General features: G+C 43.8%; 1 protein-coding gene across 2 annotated transcripts in view; it reads left to right on the top strand.

Moving 5' to 3' along the window:
* Nucleotides 1-16,435, top strand: part of EXOC6B (exocyst complex component 6B) — a 440,636-nt gene that overhangs the window by 410,881 nt on the left and 13,320 nt on the right. For both annotated transcript variants that reach the window (XM_077478074.1, XM_077478073.1), the window contains one exon: nucleotides 15,632-15,744. In XM_077478074.1, the coding sequence (XP_077334200.1) occupies nucleotides 15,632-15,744 (113 nt within the window). The remainder of the gene's footprint in view (nucleotides 1-15,631; nucleotides 15,745-16,435) is intronic.

The following is a 16,435-nucleotide window of genomic DNA, read 5'->3' as shown; positions in this document are numbered from 1 at the left end:
TTATGGTATTTTAATATAATGTGTGGAGAGACTTGCGTCTATGTTATGACTGTATTTCGATCTGTAGCTAATATTAGAACTGGACACAGTTTATTGCATGATGTAAAGTGGACCTGTTACCAATTTTAGCTAACAGAGCCGAGTCTATGTGCCGCAGTGAAATTCTCTTGGTTAACACACACCTTGACCTTCCTAATTTCAGTTCTAGAAGGTAAGCCATACTCTTCATTAATCCTCTTGCCCAGCGAAGGGGCTTTTATGGCCCTCAAGGTGCTCTTGATTGCAGGACTGACCCCCCCCGAAAATGCATTGGGGTGATTGAGTGAAGAATCTTCTTTTTATTATATAGTAATGGAGAAGCAAGTTCTGGGCTTTGCTTGTTTACTGTCTATTCACTAGGAATTTTTGATGGCACTGTGCCATGAGGCACTTTGTGCCAACGCCTGGTCGTCTGAGCAGGAGATACTGGTGCACATGCTGGAGTAAAGGCAAAATGATAGTTGCACAGAGGTGGGTGATTCTGGGAAGGTCACAAGAAAACAAAGGTGCCCTAAACCCAATTGGACAGGGGAGACACTAGCGAAGCATGGAGTAGGGTTTAGAAAGAATGGTGGAGAAATGGAGAGCAGTTGACACAGCTGGAGACATTGGAGTGAGGGCCTTATGATGGTGGTGAAACTGGTTGAGACACAGAAGCTTGGAGTGTCAGTGGTTGGGTCACTGATGGAAGCACAGTAGTGGAGGGCAAATGATGATAGTCATAGGAATGAGTGGTGACATTAGCTGGGACACGGGACTGGGTGGTGACCCTGGCGAAGACATGCCAGGAGTGAGGTTAAGAACTCAGGTGAACACCCCACTAATGGCGGCTAATGATTATGGAGACATAGGAATGGGTACAAAACTAGTTGGGACATAGGAGTGGGTGGGGACAAAGGTTAAGACACACAGGAGTGGGAGTGGCTTTGGTTAGGACACAGAAATGTAGGGGTGGGGGGGGGTACTGATGGAAGCATAGTAGTGGTGGGCAAATGATGATGGAAACATAGGAACAGGGTGAAACACAGGAGTATATGCGGACATGGGTGGATTTACAAAAGCTTGTTAGTGTCACTGGTTGGAAAAGTAGAACTGTAGGGGACATTGATAGAGGCACAGTAGAAGGGAGCAAATGATACTCAGAAGAAATGGTATGACACTAGCTTTGGTTGGGTCACAGAAGTGTAGGTGACACTGATAGAAGCACAGTATTTGAGGTGAATGATGATAGCGACCTCGGAAAGAGTGGTGACACTAACTGGGACACAGAAATGGGTGGGGACACTGGCCAAGACGCACAGGAGTGAGAGTAGGATTGGTAGGGACACTGGTGGAAGAACAGTAGTGGAAAGGAAATGATTGATGGAAACATAGGAAAAAACATGAAACTAGTTGGGACACAGGATTGTATTGGGACAGGGGTGGAGACACAGAAGCTTGTGATTGTCACTGGTTGGGAGACATAAGTGTGAAAGCACAGTAGTGAATGATGATGGAGACATAGGAACAGGTGCTGACACTATGGTAGGAACACTGGTCAAGAGACACAGGAGTGAGAGTAGCATTGGTTTGGACACTGGTGGAGCACAGTAGAGAAGGTCAAATAATGAAGACCTAGGGACAAGTGTGAAACCAGTTTAGGACACAGGAGTGGATGGGGACACAGGTGGAGAAACACAGTGTCACTGGTGTGGATGTAGAATTGTGGGGGACAAATGATGACAGAGACATAGAAGTGAGTGGTGACACTATCTGTGACACAGGAGTTGTTGGGGACACTGGTCAGGACACACAGAGTGAGAGTAGTAATGGTTGGGACACTGGTGGAAGCACAGTAGAGGAGGGCAAATGATAATGGAGACATAGGAATGAGTGGGAGATCACTTGGGACACAGACGTGGATGGTGACATAGGTGGAGACACGGACTCTTGGGAGTGTCACTGGTTTGGAATTAGAATTGTGGGGGAACAGAAGAAAAGTCAGGCACACAGGAGTGGGTGGGACATTCATCAGGACACACAGGAGAGAGAGTAGTAAGGGTTGGGACACTGGTGGAAGCACAGTAGAGCAGGGCAAATGATGATGGAGACTTAGGAATAAGTGTAAGACCACTTGGGACACAGGAGTGGATGGGGACATGGGTGGAGACATGGAACTTGGGAGTGTCAATGGTTTTGGACTTAGACTTGTGGGGGCCACAGAAGAAAAGTATTGCGGGCAAATGATGATAGAGACATAGGAACAAGTGGTGACACTAACTGGGACACAGGAGTGGGTGGGGGACACTCGCCAAGACACATGAGAGAGTAGCATTAGCTGGACACTGGCGGAAGCACAGTAGTGGGCGACAGCTTATGGATACATAGGAATGGGTGTGAATTAGTTAGGGCACAGGACTGGCTGGGGACACAGGTGGAGACACAGTCTTGTGTCACTGGTTAGGACAGAGAAGTGTAGGGGGACACAGATAGAAGCGTAGTAGTGGAGGATGAATGATGATGGAGACGTAGGAGTGGGTGGTGACACTAGCTTGGACACAGGAGTAGGTTGGGACATTGGTAACAGCCCAGTAGTGGAGGGCAAATGATGATGAAGAAATAGGAGTGGGTGAGGACACTAGTTGAGACACACAGGAGTGGGAGTGGTATGAAGCTCATTAGTGTGGGGTAAATCATGATGGAGTCATAGGAACTGGTCGTGACACTAGCTTGGGATACCTGATTTGGGGGAACACTTGTGAAGACGCACAGAAGTGGGAGTGGCACCGGAATGTGGGCGCACTGGTGTAAAGAAATAGGAATGTGACAAGTGTCGAGGATTGAAAAATTAGACCCGAATGATAAATGACTGTACTTCTTCTATATTTACAAAACATTATACAGAAAAGGAATAGCGGATGATCACTTGGTTCCTGGTGGTGGCCTCGTTGTCCTGTCCTTAGATGTTGAAGGCACAGCTCTGGGGTTCCTCTGGTGCACAGTGTTCCAGGGCTTGTTGCTCTATCCAAGGACAGCTTCTGTGTTGCAGCATAGCCTTGTTTAGTCTGAGCATCAGTGACGCTCCTTTTCTCCAGCCTGTGTGTAGACATCCTGTCACCAATCTGTCAACAGCTCCCATCACTTTCTCCTCCATAGTGTCTGACCACAGCAATCATCTATTTCTATTCTTCCTTCATGACTGTTGAAAGAAATAGAGAACGCGTGTTCTGAAATATGTGTTCAGCTATGACATACTACCCAGCAAACCACAAAGCGTGCCTGGTTATTCATTAAGGGGAATCATTGAGTAGCAGGTTTGAAGCCTGTATGACACAAGCCATTTACATAATAAAACATTAGTGGAAATGAACAGGATAAAAATTCAGTTTAAAGAATCAAAATTAAAAATCTAAACTGACTTGTTTATAGGTGCTATGTATCTAAACTACTGAAAGATAGAACTAAGTAGTTAAAGGGGAACTCTAGTTTGTTTTTGTTTTTTTGTTAAAGTGAATCTGTGCTTTGCCCTTGCATGGCTGAATGGGTTTGTTTAAGTGCCCTTCTTCCTGGTTAATTATGTAATGTAAGTTTTATTTAACGTAGAACTATAGGCAAAACTTTTTATTTTTCATGGTTTTTTTTTTCATTTTGGATAGCGTATGGGGTATGAGTACCCCAGTTGACGTCTTTATAGACGAAACGCATTGGGTTGGATTAGTCCTTTCCATGCCATTTGCGCCTTTTTTGAATTTTTTTTTATTTATTTATTTTTTGCTTTTGTGATCACCGAGGAGATTTTTTTTACTTGATGCAATACATCTTGGAATCTATGTAAAGCCTTTTATTCTAAATAAACCTATAAACCATACTCCGCTATGTGGAGGCTTTCTGTTTATTTTTTTTTATGGATGCTGTTAACCATAAACCTACCAAACAGTTGTGGAAGGAGGTTTTTTTTTTTTTTCCTCCATGCGGACATCTCCTCCCACCACTTCTCCAACGGCTCATGAGAAAGCCAGCCGCCGGCTGTAATAAAAAAAAAAAAGATACTCGATTTATGTTTTGATGGAGTTCCATACCCAGATTGGTCCAAGTTGAACTAATGTAACTATGCCAAAAAATTCCATCTCAAAACATCAAGTTTAACAGGTTTCCCGACCGCTTCACGTAGATATTCTGCTGCAGAATGGCTCTCCTGGGCGAAAACCCCGTACGGGTACAGCTTTCCCTTTAAGAACCGCCAGAGGTCGCACGCCCGCTGCACCGGGGGGGGGGGACCCAATTGCTGATGGCAACTCGCGATCACGTGCAAGAGAGCCAGCACAGGGATTTGTGTGTATAAACACACAAATCCCTGTTCTGTCAGGGGAGAGGAGACATAGCGTTGTTCCTAATAAGTAGGAACAGTGATATGTCTCCTCCCCGAGTCAGTCCTATCCCCATACAGTTAGAACACATCTAAGGACATCTAAAAACACACATTTAACCCCTTGATCGCCCCCTAGTGTTAACACTTTCCCTATCAGTGACATTTACACAGTAATCGGTGCATATTTATAGCGCTGATCGCTGTATAAATGTCAGTGGTCCCAAAAGTGTCTGAACTGTATGTCGCAGTACCGCTAAAATGCAGATTACCGCCATTACTAGTAAAAAAAAATTAAATAAAAATGCCATAAATCTTTCCCATAGTTGGTAGACGCTCTAACTTTTGCCCAAACCAATCGATATACGCTTATTGCAATTTTTTTTATTTATTTTTACCAAAAACTTATAGACGAATATATATTGGCCCTAAACTGACAAAGAAATTTGTTTTATTAACATTTCTGGGTGTTGGTTATTATAGCAAAAAGTAAAAAAAAAAAAAAATGAATAATAAAAATGCCATAAATGTATCCCATAGTTTGTAGGCCGCTATAACTTTTACGCGAAACCAATCAATATACGCTTATTGCAAATTTACCAAAAATATGTAGAATAGATATTGGCCTAAACTAAGGAAGACATCTTTATTTTTTTGGGATATTTATTATAGCAAGAAGTTAAAAATATATATATATATTTTTTTCTAATTGTCGGTCTTTTGTTTATAGCGCAAAAGATAAAAACGTCAGGGGCGATCAAAGATCAAATACAACAAAAAGAAAGCTCTATTTGTGGGGGGAGGGATGCAATGTTCGTTTGGGTACAGCATTGCATGACCACGCAGTTGTCAGGTAAAGCGACGCAGTGCCAAATTATAAAAAAAGTGCTCTGGTCAGGAGGGAGGGGGGGGGGGTAAAATCTTCCGGAGCCCGCTTTAAATTTGCAGGACGGTTTTTGACCATTTGCGGCAGAATGATGCCGCTATTTTTGGATAACGTGTTTTTTTTTATTCTGTATCTATCTGAGAAAGCGCCGCGTCTGTCTTTTTTCATCCCTCAGATTAATATTCCGTTTCCTCTGTGGAAATTCTCCTCGTGCCCTCTTGAAACTTCCCCGAACGATATGTCAAATCAGCATTATGGGCCAGCTGTAAAGTGTAATCACTGGGTAATGTGTTTGCGTTATGCGGAAGCCAGGCGCGCAAGTTCAGCGGCGGGTGAGCGTGTGAGTTCACAGAGAGGTGAAGACACAGAGAATGACTCAGCGCAGGATTCTCTATGTGCGCCACGAGCTATGTGCGCGCACACACACACACACACACACACACACACACGCCCTCCTCTTACAGTTCTGTACAGGTGCACGCCGGCTCAGGAATCCGCACAGGAATTCAGAAGCAGTGGCTGCTTCTCTCTGCCTGGTGTAGATGGAGATCCAGACCACTCTGATCATACAACCCTAACGCCAAATAAAAGTTGGGGGGGCGCTGTGTAAAATCCGCATGAAAGAAGAATGCAATGATTTGCAAATCTCATAAACCCATATTTTATTCACAATCGAAAACATATCATGTATATAACATGTACGGTATGTAACAGGAAAGCATGTATGTTAAACAGTTTTCAGCGCTGTCGCTGTTTTAAATGACAATTGCGCGGTCGTGCTACGCTGTACCCAAACAGAATTTTAGCATTTTGTTCCCACAAATAGAGCTTTCTTTTGGTGGTATTTGATCGCCTCTGCGTTTTTATTTTTTGCTAAACAAATAAAAAATGTACCTAAAATTTTCTTTTGTTTCTGTTATAAAATTTTGTAAATAAGTAAGTTTTCTCCTTCAATGATGGGCACTGATAAAGCGACACCGATGAGGTGGCACTGATAGGCGGCACTACTGGGCACTCATGGGTGGCACTGAGCACTGAAAGGCTGCACTGATGGATACTAATGGGTGGTACTGATGGGCGGCACTGATATGTGGCACTGATAGATGGCAATGTTAGGCATCACTGATGGCACTGGCAGGCATTGGGGATGGGCACTGATTGGCAGCTGCCTGGGCACTGATAGGCCACCCTAGACCACCAGGGAAATGCCAATCTGGTGGTCCAGTGTTGTTTCCGCCCCTTTCTGGCGGCATCCTTGCTGGGCATTCGAGGGGAAGCGGCGCTTATAAACAATCAACACAGACCCCCCCATCAGGAGAGCAGCCGATCGGCTCTCCTCTACTCACATCTGTCAGATGCGAGTGAGCAAAAGCCGATAACTGGCTTTCCTGTTTACATCATGATCAGCCCGTAATTGGACAAGGCTGATCACGTGGTAAAGAGCCTCTTTCAAGGGCTCTTTAGCGAGATTGGTGTGTCAGATTGATACAACGTACCACCGATTGCCTGATGGGCACTGAAAGGCTGCACCGATGGATACTTATGGGTGGCACTGATAGGCGGCACTGATGGGCAATGATATGCGGCATTGTTAGGCATCACTGATGGCACTGGCAGGCATTGGGGATGGGCACTGATAGGGAGCTGCCTGGGCACTGATTGGCATTTCCCTGGTGGTCTAGGGTGGCATACCTGGTGGTCCAGTGTGGTTCCCCCCTGGTGGTCCTGGCGGCATCCCTGGGTGGGCATCTGGGGGGTGCGCTGATAAACAATCAGCACAGACATCCCCCCCCCCCCCCCCGTCAGAGCAGCGATCGGCTCTCCTCTACTCACATCTGTCAGACACGAGTGAGCAAAAGCCAATAACTGGCTCTTCCTGTTTACATGATTTACGTGATTGGACAAGGCTGATCGCGTGGTAAAAAGCCTCCGTCAGAGGCTCTTTACCGAGATCGGTGTGTCAGATTGACGCAACGCACCACCAATTGCCGCGATGCACGATAACCAACGCGTTTTGGAGATGAATGTAGTCTCCTTCATCAGGGGTTTAACAGGAAATTGTGCTTGGATCTTCTCCCAGTCTCTCTGGATATTCGTGTCCCTTTCAGCCTGGTTGCCAGCAACTTTTGATGCGTTTTATTGCAGGATTTCTGTTTTATAGGCTTCAGCATCCGTGATCCGCTCCAAACCAGGACCAAAAAGCCCCCTCTTAGTTTATTCGATTTTGGGGCATGGTCCACATATACACTTTCTGTTGACCCCGAATTTGGGTTTGAGATACCTCTTTTTGAGTTACATACGAAGCAGGATCATGTGGATGACTGAGTGACTCCATGTGACAAGGTATTTCTTTTAATAATGGATTTGGGCGATTTTATGTATGTGAAATTCAGCAAAATATTACAGATTTCCTATTAAACCCCTGATGAAGACTACATTTATCTCCGAAACGCGTTGGGTATAGGATCTCTGTATCATCAATTTGCACAATTTTGAGGTCTCCATGTCCATACTTTGTCTAATATTATATGTATTCTTCGATCTAGTTATTAAATAAAATTATTATAACTTTTTCTATACTGTGTAGTGTTAGTGCCTAAAAAAGTCCCACCCCCGGGAGGTTTCTCTCTATTACATTTTTCATGGGATGTGGCACACTTTGTAAATCTTCCATATCAGAAAATCTATCCTCGATCATACAGTAAATAGGAAGGTACAACTGAATACGTCTCTACATGTTTCGCCATAACGATGGCTTCTTCAAGAGAACTCTGTATCAGTCAACTGTATATATGAGCACTATAAAGAATAGCGCAATTATTAGACTCAAAGGATACTCAATACATAAGTCCAAGCAAAAACATTTCATAAGCACAAATTCATTTGTCCTGGATGAGCAGAAAGAGGAGAAGGCCAAACCCCAGTCCCAAATTACCTGTAAATTGATGAGGAGGTACTAGATATGAATCTAAGGCTCCAATCAAACAGGGGAGGGCAAAGAGCGGATCATTTGACGAAACCACAGAGGAGGCAAAAATCGCCTCCTGTAGGTCCATCTATAGGGAAAATTATGTATATGCTAAATAATACAGAATCAAAGACACATAGTTTATGACCAAGATGATTTATATGGCTGCCTACCTGCAAATGGAAAGGTTGGCTCAGCTGGGCGAATTGCCGTAGCTGTACATCGGTCACTTTAAGACCTCCAGGGGGGGCACGACGACGGAGCCAATCCACATGCCCGGCGGCCGCGATGTCCGCCGCGCACCCACGGTCGCTCCTGAGAGTGAAAGAATGGTGATCTGTCAATGTGAACAGACATCTCCGTTCTGTCAGGAGAGGGGAGACAGATCTGCTGTTCATACTGATTATGAACCGTGATCATTCTCCTCCTCCAGGCAGTCCCATCCCCAACACAGTTAGAATCACTCCCTAGGACACACGATTAACCCCTTGTTCACCCCCCCCCCTTCCCTGCCAGTGACATTTACAAAGTAATGGCTATTTTTACCACTGATCGCTGTATAAATGTCACTGATCCCAAAAGTGTCCAGCCTGTCCGCCGCAATGACGCAGTCCTGCTAAAAATCGCAGATCACCGCCATTATGAGTAAAAAATATTAAAAAGGAATTATAAAAATGCCATAAATGTATCCCATAGTTTGTAGGCTCTATAACTTTTGTGCAAAACCAATCAATATACGCTTGTTGCGAATTTACCAAAAACAGGTAGAATAGATGTTGGCCTAAACTAAGGAAGACATTTTTAAGGATATTTATTATAGCAAAAAGTTAAAAATATTGTGTGTTTTTTTTTTGGTGTTTTTTTTTTTCAAAATTGTCGGTCTTTTCTTTATAGCGCAAAAGAAGAAAACCACAGAGGTGATCAAATACAACAAAAAAAAAAAGCTCTAGTTGTGGGTAAAAAAAAGACGTACATTTTGTTTGAGTACACGACCGCACTATTGACCGTTAAAGCTACGCAGTGCCGTATCGCAAAAAAAAATGGCCTGGTCATTGAGGGGGGCAAATCCTTCCAGTCCTTAAGTGGTTAAACTGAGAAGATGTAACCATTTTAGAAAAAAATAAGATAATTTTAAAACTGGCAGCAACACGTCTCAAAAAAGTTGGGACAGGGCAACAAAAATCTGCAAAGCAAGTGGTACAAACAATAAACAACATTTTGCGACAAATGAAATCACAGTGGTTGTAAACCTCAGCTATGCAATGGTGAACAAAGCATATCCCTCTTTGTTCTTGTCTCAATTCTCCAATTAAGTGTAATTTCTATCTGCAGCTTTTTTCCTCTGCTGTCTGCATGATTCATTTCTGACAATTTTTCCTGACACCAAGAGAAATAAGGTGACAGGGGAGGGACCTGCAGCTGATTGACAGCCTCAGCTCTGTCCCTTTGAGCTGTGTGGAGGGGGGGGGGGGGTGGCCCTTTCCTCCAATTAGCTCTCAGAGCTCTTCCCACTGAGCTCTGCAGAGTGTAACTTCAGCTCTCCGCCCACTTTTTTTTTTCCTGATTGCTCAGACAAACTTTTAAATTCAGCACTTTGAACAGATGTAGAGAAGACTGCAGATTGGACAGGCACAACTTACGTAGGTGGATTTGTTTCATCTCTGTGTATCACCTGAGGCCAGTCACTTCAACTGGCAACAGGTCAGAAACACGTTTGGGTATAAAAAAAAAAAAAAAATCTATTGCAGGCTGTGGCTGGACAGGGTTGAACGCTGTACTAAGTGGTACCTGCTTTTAAGGCCTTTTAAGGCATTCAAGGACTACTTTCTGAGATGCAGAAGAACTGCATCCTGGGTATTCATCCCTGATCACACAGGGATCTAAACACAGATACAATGTTCATACAACTTTCGGCCTTGTCCAGTAGGACTGGACGCTGCAGCTGTCTCTTCCAGGTGCACTAAGGCTCCATTCACACTTGTGCAATTTTTTTTTCATGCAACTTTGGACATCAAAGTCGCATCACAAGTGTCGCCCCATTCTTTTCTCTGGCATCTGCTCAAATCGGCACGACTTAAAGTCACTTGCACTACTTTGGTGCAAATTTGATGTGACTTGGATCCATGGAGTATAAAGGGGCTGAGGACTGTAACGGGGGGGCAGGGGCTGAGTTCTGTAATAGGGGGCAGGAGGAGGGGGCAGGAGCTGAGGACAGTAATGGAGGAGGGGCTTAAGAGAGTAATCCTACAGATCAGATCTGTGCATGCACGTTTGCATGCCCATGTTGTGTGTAGGACGGCCTATTAATTTTAATGTGCTGCCATACCTGCATAGAAAGCAGTCGCTACTTTTTTATGTATTTATTTTTTATCGTGCCACACCAATTCGCATGGTACTGCAGCACCATGTGGTTGTAGGTGCCAATGTGTGGGGGTGCCATCAAGAATTAATGGCACCCCACGCAGTGCCTTTCTGTTTGGATCGGGAACGCATGTGATTTTTGCGCATGTTCCTCAGCCACAGAGACGTGAACCTAGACTTAGAGGAAAAGGGGGCTGTGATGTGAAGTATCTGAGTCATCTTACAATGGATTCAGAATAATATACTGTATAATATATATATATATAATATCTAATATATGTATTTTACTGACTGGACCTCTGTGAATTTTAATTCCATACCCCGACGTACAGTATATCTATTACTCCTTAGAGCTATGGAATGTAAATGTACAATCGCCACATAATAAACACTATAAAGAATAAACAGACGGGAAGAAGGAAGTATTTTTCCATCAGCAGTGAGTTCACGTCTCCGTACAGTAAGTAAAGATTTCTAAGCAGACCAGACATGATCAAAAAATGTGTCATTTTTAGATCCAGCGCAGCCTTTGCAGGCACTGCGGCCAGTCATTGCAGTCGCTAAGCCGCCCCTTGGCAGATCGAGTGTCGCCACGCACAATTAAGTCATCCCAGTAATGATCTGCTTAAGATGAAGCGCCCTGTCCCCCCCTCCCTTCCCTCGCACTTTGACATTTCTCTGTGTGATTGACACGAACTGACATCCGCCCAGCCAGAACTGCTATGTTAATCCCGCACTCAAATAGGATTTTGGTAAATACATTTTTCTCTGAGTGTGTGTCCTGTCACGTTTTGATGCATGGCCCTGAATCGCACAGATGGCAGGCTTAAAAGAATTGATGGTATTTGCATATTTCGTTTTGGAATCTTCCCCAGAAGGTACAGACTGAAATGTTGAAAAAAAAATCGCCTCGGATGCCTGCAAAGTTGAATTTTATTATGTTTTTTTTTTTGGTTCAAAGGTGAAAAGTTTAAGTGGAATATTCAGAAGAGGCTTCCAGCGAGGTGTTATTGCCATATGATGTCAGCTGGAGGTTACATTGTGTAACAAAATTGGCTAAAAAGCATGATTTGACCCTGACATTCCAGACTATTTCATACGGGGCTTACCTCCTGTGTCTTATTGTTCATTTTTATAAATGGTTTGTAAACTAACATGAATTTTCTGCTAACTTCCTTAACATGAGTAAGAAACGACAGCCTCTATTGATGTGAATTAAATACAGAGCAAGTATGGTGTACCATCATTCAAATAGAGAGAGAAAAAGGGACTGGGAGATCGGTCAGCCAAAAAAAGGGAGCATTTTTTAAGGAATATCTCGGTACCAACTTATACTGCGTGTACTCAAGGTTTAGTAAGAAGTATTCGATTTTTATAGCGCTGTGGAAATTAAAGATTAATTCATTGATTAATTGTTTTGATTGATCAAAATTATTTTGATCGGTACTCGCCCCTCTGCCGGCTTCCAGGTCTTCAGGGAGTTCTGTCGGAGATCCGTTGATGTCACGGACATCGAGGTCACCGGACTCCTCCCCCCCATTCCCCAAGTGCCTCCGTCTGCTAACGAATGGAAGGGGCAGGGCCGGATTAAGAGCATCATGGGCCTGGTGCTGAGGACTTTGGAGGGACGTTTTTATGGTTAATAAATAAAATTAAAATGCCAACAAATTTTTATTAAAACAAATTGGGTATTTTTAACAAACTGCTCATTCACACTACGTGCAAGAGAACCCGTGCGAATGAGCCCAAATTTTCTGTATACTTTTTTTTTTTAACATTTTTTTTTTTTTTAAATTTGTTGCAATCTTTTATTGTTTACATTCTTATTTTTTTTTTTGTTTTTTTTTTAGAATTTTACTTTTTTTTTTATTTTTTTGCAGTGGACGGTGTCAGCGGTCTATTTGTTTTTTGTTTTTATTTCATTTTTTTATCTTTTTTTTTTTTTTTTTTTTTACAATTATTATTTTTTTTTTTTTCAAAATGCATTTGGGGCTGGGTTTTTGGCAGTAGACAGCATCAGTAGGGCAATGGCAGTGCCCAAATGGTCAGTAAAACCCTGCTGGGCCTGTATTAAAGGTAGGGGCTTGGAGCTGGAGCTCCAATAGCCCCTACGTTAATCTGGCCCTGGGAAGGGGGGAGGAGTCCGATGACATTGAAGTTCGGATTGAACGTAAGGTGTACGGGGGAGGAGCTACACATGACGTCACCCCCTGCTGCCCTATGAAACTAACAGGATTGTCGGCTTTACATGCTGTGTTTTTATCATCTTTATGTGAGTAGTTTTGTGTTTGAACACAAAAAATAAATCTTATACTTAAGCGGTGAGCACTTAGATCTTTTCTTTCTACCCATGACCTGGCATCCTTGCTGAGCTCTAAGGAGACGTGAGAGAAGTTTATGGTCCGTGTTAACCCTTTTGATACCCGCTTGCATGACCCCCTGTTTGCACAGGGGTCCATGCCATAAGGTGAGAGTGATTAGTTAGACCGGAGGTGGAGGGATCGTCACGCTACTGTGGGAAAAAAAAAGACTTACGTCAGTTCTACAGTTTGGATTTAAAATTTATATATAGCATTTGTGTGAACTGTGAAGTTAAGTCATGGATTGTGGAAACTAACTAGTGTCGGGTGATTGTATATAGTGTATACCACATTTACCACTGACTAATGCAGAGTTGCAATGCAAGGAGATCAGATAAAAGTAGTAGGTTCTGTATGTGCGTTATAATCAAAATGAGTCGATTCATAGATTAAAAAAAAAAAGTTTGATCGAACACGAACAATTTAATCAGTAACGGCCCTAAATTTTTATTAATACAAAGAACTATAAAAAAATAGGGTATCCAAATACATCATAAAAGGTGCATGGTAACAATCCATGTAAATCGCCAACATTCATGTCCCCTGCTAGGGAGGAACAAGATATGGTGGATTCCCACAGATGTAATTGTTCACAACATGTTTCGCAGAATTTCTACCGCTTCATCAGGAGAATATCTGTGATCAATCATTGGGATAATAAACACCAAATATCACAATATATGAGGAAAGTTGTTGAGCAAGCGATAAGGTAGAATGGGGGGGTGGAGCAATGTCACTTACCCGGGACCCAAGCCTAGCCAGAGTCAGAGCACCTTAACATGAGGCTCTATAGCTGGCTGTACACATAAAAAAAAATGTAAATAGTAAAGCAAAGACATAAAATGGTGAACCGTACACCGAAGACCTTCAACTTCAGCCAAGGTTTACTGCAATGACTGCACACCGCTCACTCCCAACCACACGTGGCTTTGGGTGGGAGTGAGTGAGGTGCTGTCATTGCAGTCAACCTTGGCTGAAGGTGAACATCTTTGGTGTGCGACCCGTTATTTGGATGGCGAATTGCAGTAGAGAGAGTGAACTCCAGAACCTGGGCACGGAGCTGATTGCATGGAAATCGAGGAGGATACCGGCTGGCCTGTGAGCAGGGAAAGGGGTTGGATTATTCTAACCTAAAATGGTGGTTTTAATTGAGGGCAAACAGATGCCATTGACAATGCACTCAAAAGAACATACTGGGGAAAATCCAATCACTTTTAGACCCCATTCACACTTTTGACTTGTGGCTTTGGACATCGGTCGTCCCCCATGTTTTATAGTGATAACTATTCATATATTTGTGACATAAAGTGGTTCTAAAGGCAGAAGTTTTTTTTATCCTATGTATTAAGATGAAAAAAAAAAATTCTGTGTGCAGCAGCCCCCCCTAATACTTACGTGAGCCCCATTTAGATCCAGTGATGTTGCACACGAGAGCCTCAGCTGTCCGGGGACTCTCTCTCATTGGATGAGACTGCAGCAGGTGCCATCGGCTGCTGCTGCTGTCAGTCAGTGAGCCAATGAGGGGAGGAGGGGGTGGGGCTGAGCTTCAGCTCTGTGTCTGAAAGGACACACAGAGCCTTGACTCGGGTGCCCCCATGGCAAGCTGCTTGCTGTGGGTGCACTAGGCAGGTGGGAGGAGCCAGGAGCTGCAGGGAGGGACTTGAATAGAGGAGGATTTGGGCTGCTCTGTGCAAAACCACTGCTTAGAGCAGGTAAGTATAACATGTTTGTTATTTTTAAACAAAAAAACAAGCCTTTAGTATCACTTTAAATTCATTCATGCACTACTTTGACCCTACTTTCATGCAACTTTTGAGGACCATATACTTCAATGTTAACTCTCAAAAGTTACATGAAAGAGGGGGCTGTGTGCTGCTGAGGGGGCTGTATTCTGGATGGGGAGCTGTGTACTGTGCAGGGGGGTGGGGGCTGTGTATTGTGCAGGGGGAGAAGGGCTGTATTCTGGATAGGGGGGGGGGGGGGTTGTGTACAGGGCTTTATACTGTGCAGGTGGAGGGGGCTTTATACTGTGCAGGGGGGAGGGTGGCTGTATACTGGATGGGGGCTGTGTATTGTGCAGGGGAAGGGGGGCTGTATTCTGGATGGGGGGCTGTGTACTGGGGAGGGTGCTTTATACTGTGCAGGGGAGGGGGGCTGTATACTGGATGGGGAGCGGTGTACTGTGCAGGGGGATGGGGACTATGTACTGTAAAATGTTTTTTTCCTTAAACTTCCCTCTTAAAATTGGGGCGCATGTTATACACCTGTGCATGTTATACGCTGATAAATATGGGTAATCTACATTGACAGAGCCTTCCCTAATAAATCTCATAACATCTGGACTTTATGGATAGAGTCCCCTGCAGCACAAGGTTCAGATATACCCATCTTAAATATGGTTTACTTAGTCCGGTGAGGCTTCCTTTAAACAACCTAGTTGGCATGTGTGTTTGTTGGTTAATTGTGTGTGTGTGTGTGTCAAATTTTCCTACACTTATTGTTCCCCTGATATCAGGTACAGCGTGACCCTGACCAATTCTGATTTTCTTTGTAAATATATGTCTTGGCTCAGCTGAGCCCATTTGTTCTCTACATGTAACCTCTACGTAAACCTAAAAATAAACACCAACACAAATGTCTGAACGTTATGTCCTCTCTCTCTCTCTCCGCAGTTGCTGGATCTTTTCATCAAATGGGACTGGTCTGCTTACTTGGCTGACTACGGACAACCGAACTGTAAATACCTGCGTGTCAACCCAACCATGGCCCTTACTCTGCTGGAGAAGTAAGTTTCCTGTTTAACAATGGGCTCACTTATCAAAGTGTGTAAAATAAGAAAGTGACTAAAGACGATTCAGAGTTTTTGCCACATTGGGGTTGATTTACTAAAACTGGAAAGTGCAAAATCTGGTGTATCTGTGCAAGGTAGCCAATAAGCGTCTAACTTCAATTAAAACAGAAGTATGGGTATTTCTTTCTTTTTTTGGCAGAATCTCGCTTACCTAGGTGAATGGGGTGGGAGCGGCCAGCTCAGGCTCTCAGTGGCTTGCTGAGAGGCTGAGCCAGGTGGCGGTCCAGGCATGTGGGTGGATCCTGACTTCATTGTGGACCGGCTCTGTGATGTCATCCGACAGCGAGTTTCAGCCCACTGTCTGCTGAAAATGGCTCCCCGGAGTGCAGAACCAAGTGCACTCCTGTGATCTACAGGAGAATAACAGCCATACAAGCTTTGGCTTTACTTCTCTCTCAAGCTTTGGCAATGAAAACCCGCAAGCTTATTGGTTTCTAGGCAGAGCTGCACCAGATTTTGCACTTTCCAGTTTTAGTAAATCAAACCCTTTGTTTTCTAATGTCAACTGAACAAAGCCGTAGTAATGTACATGATGGCATTCAAATCAGGCATCCATTGCTTAGTGTAATCAGCAGCTCCAGACCTGTACCTAATAAAGACCATATTCGGGAAAAACAAACCACCT

The sequence above is a fragment of the Lithobates pipiens genome, unplaced genomic scaffold (genome assembly GCF_037356315.1).
Source record: "Lithobates pipiens isolate NorthernLeopardFrog02 unplaced genomic scaffold, aLitPip1_a1.2 Scaffold_13, whole genome shotgun sequence".
NCBI classification, from domain to species: Eukaryota; Metazoa; Chordata; class Amphibia; order Anura; family Ranidae; genus Lithobates; species Lithobates pipiens.
This window is presented reverse-complemented; position numbering and strand designations above follow the sequence as displayed.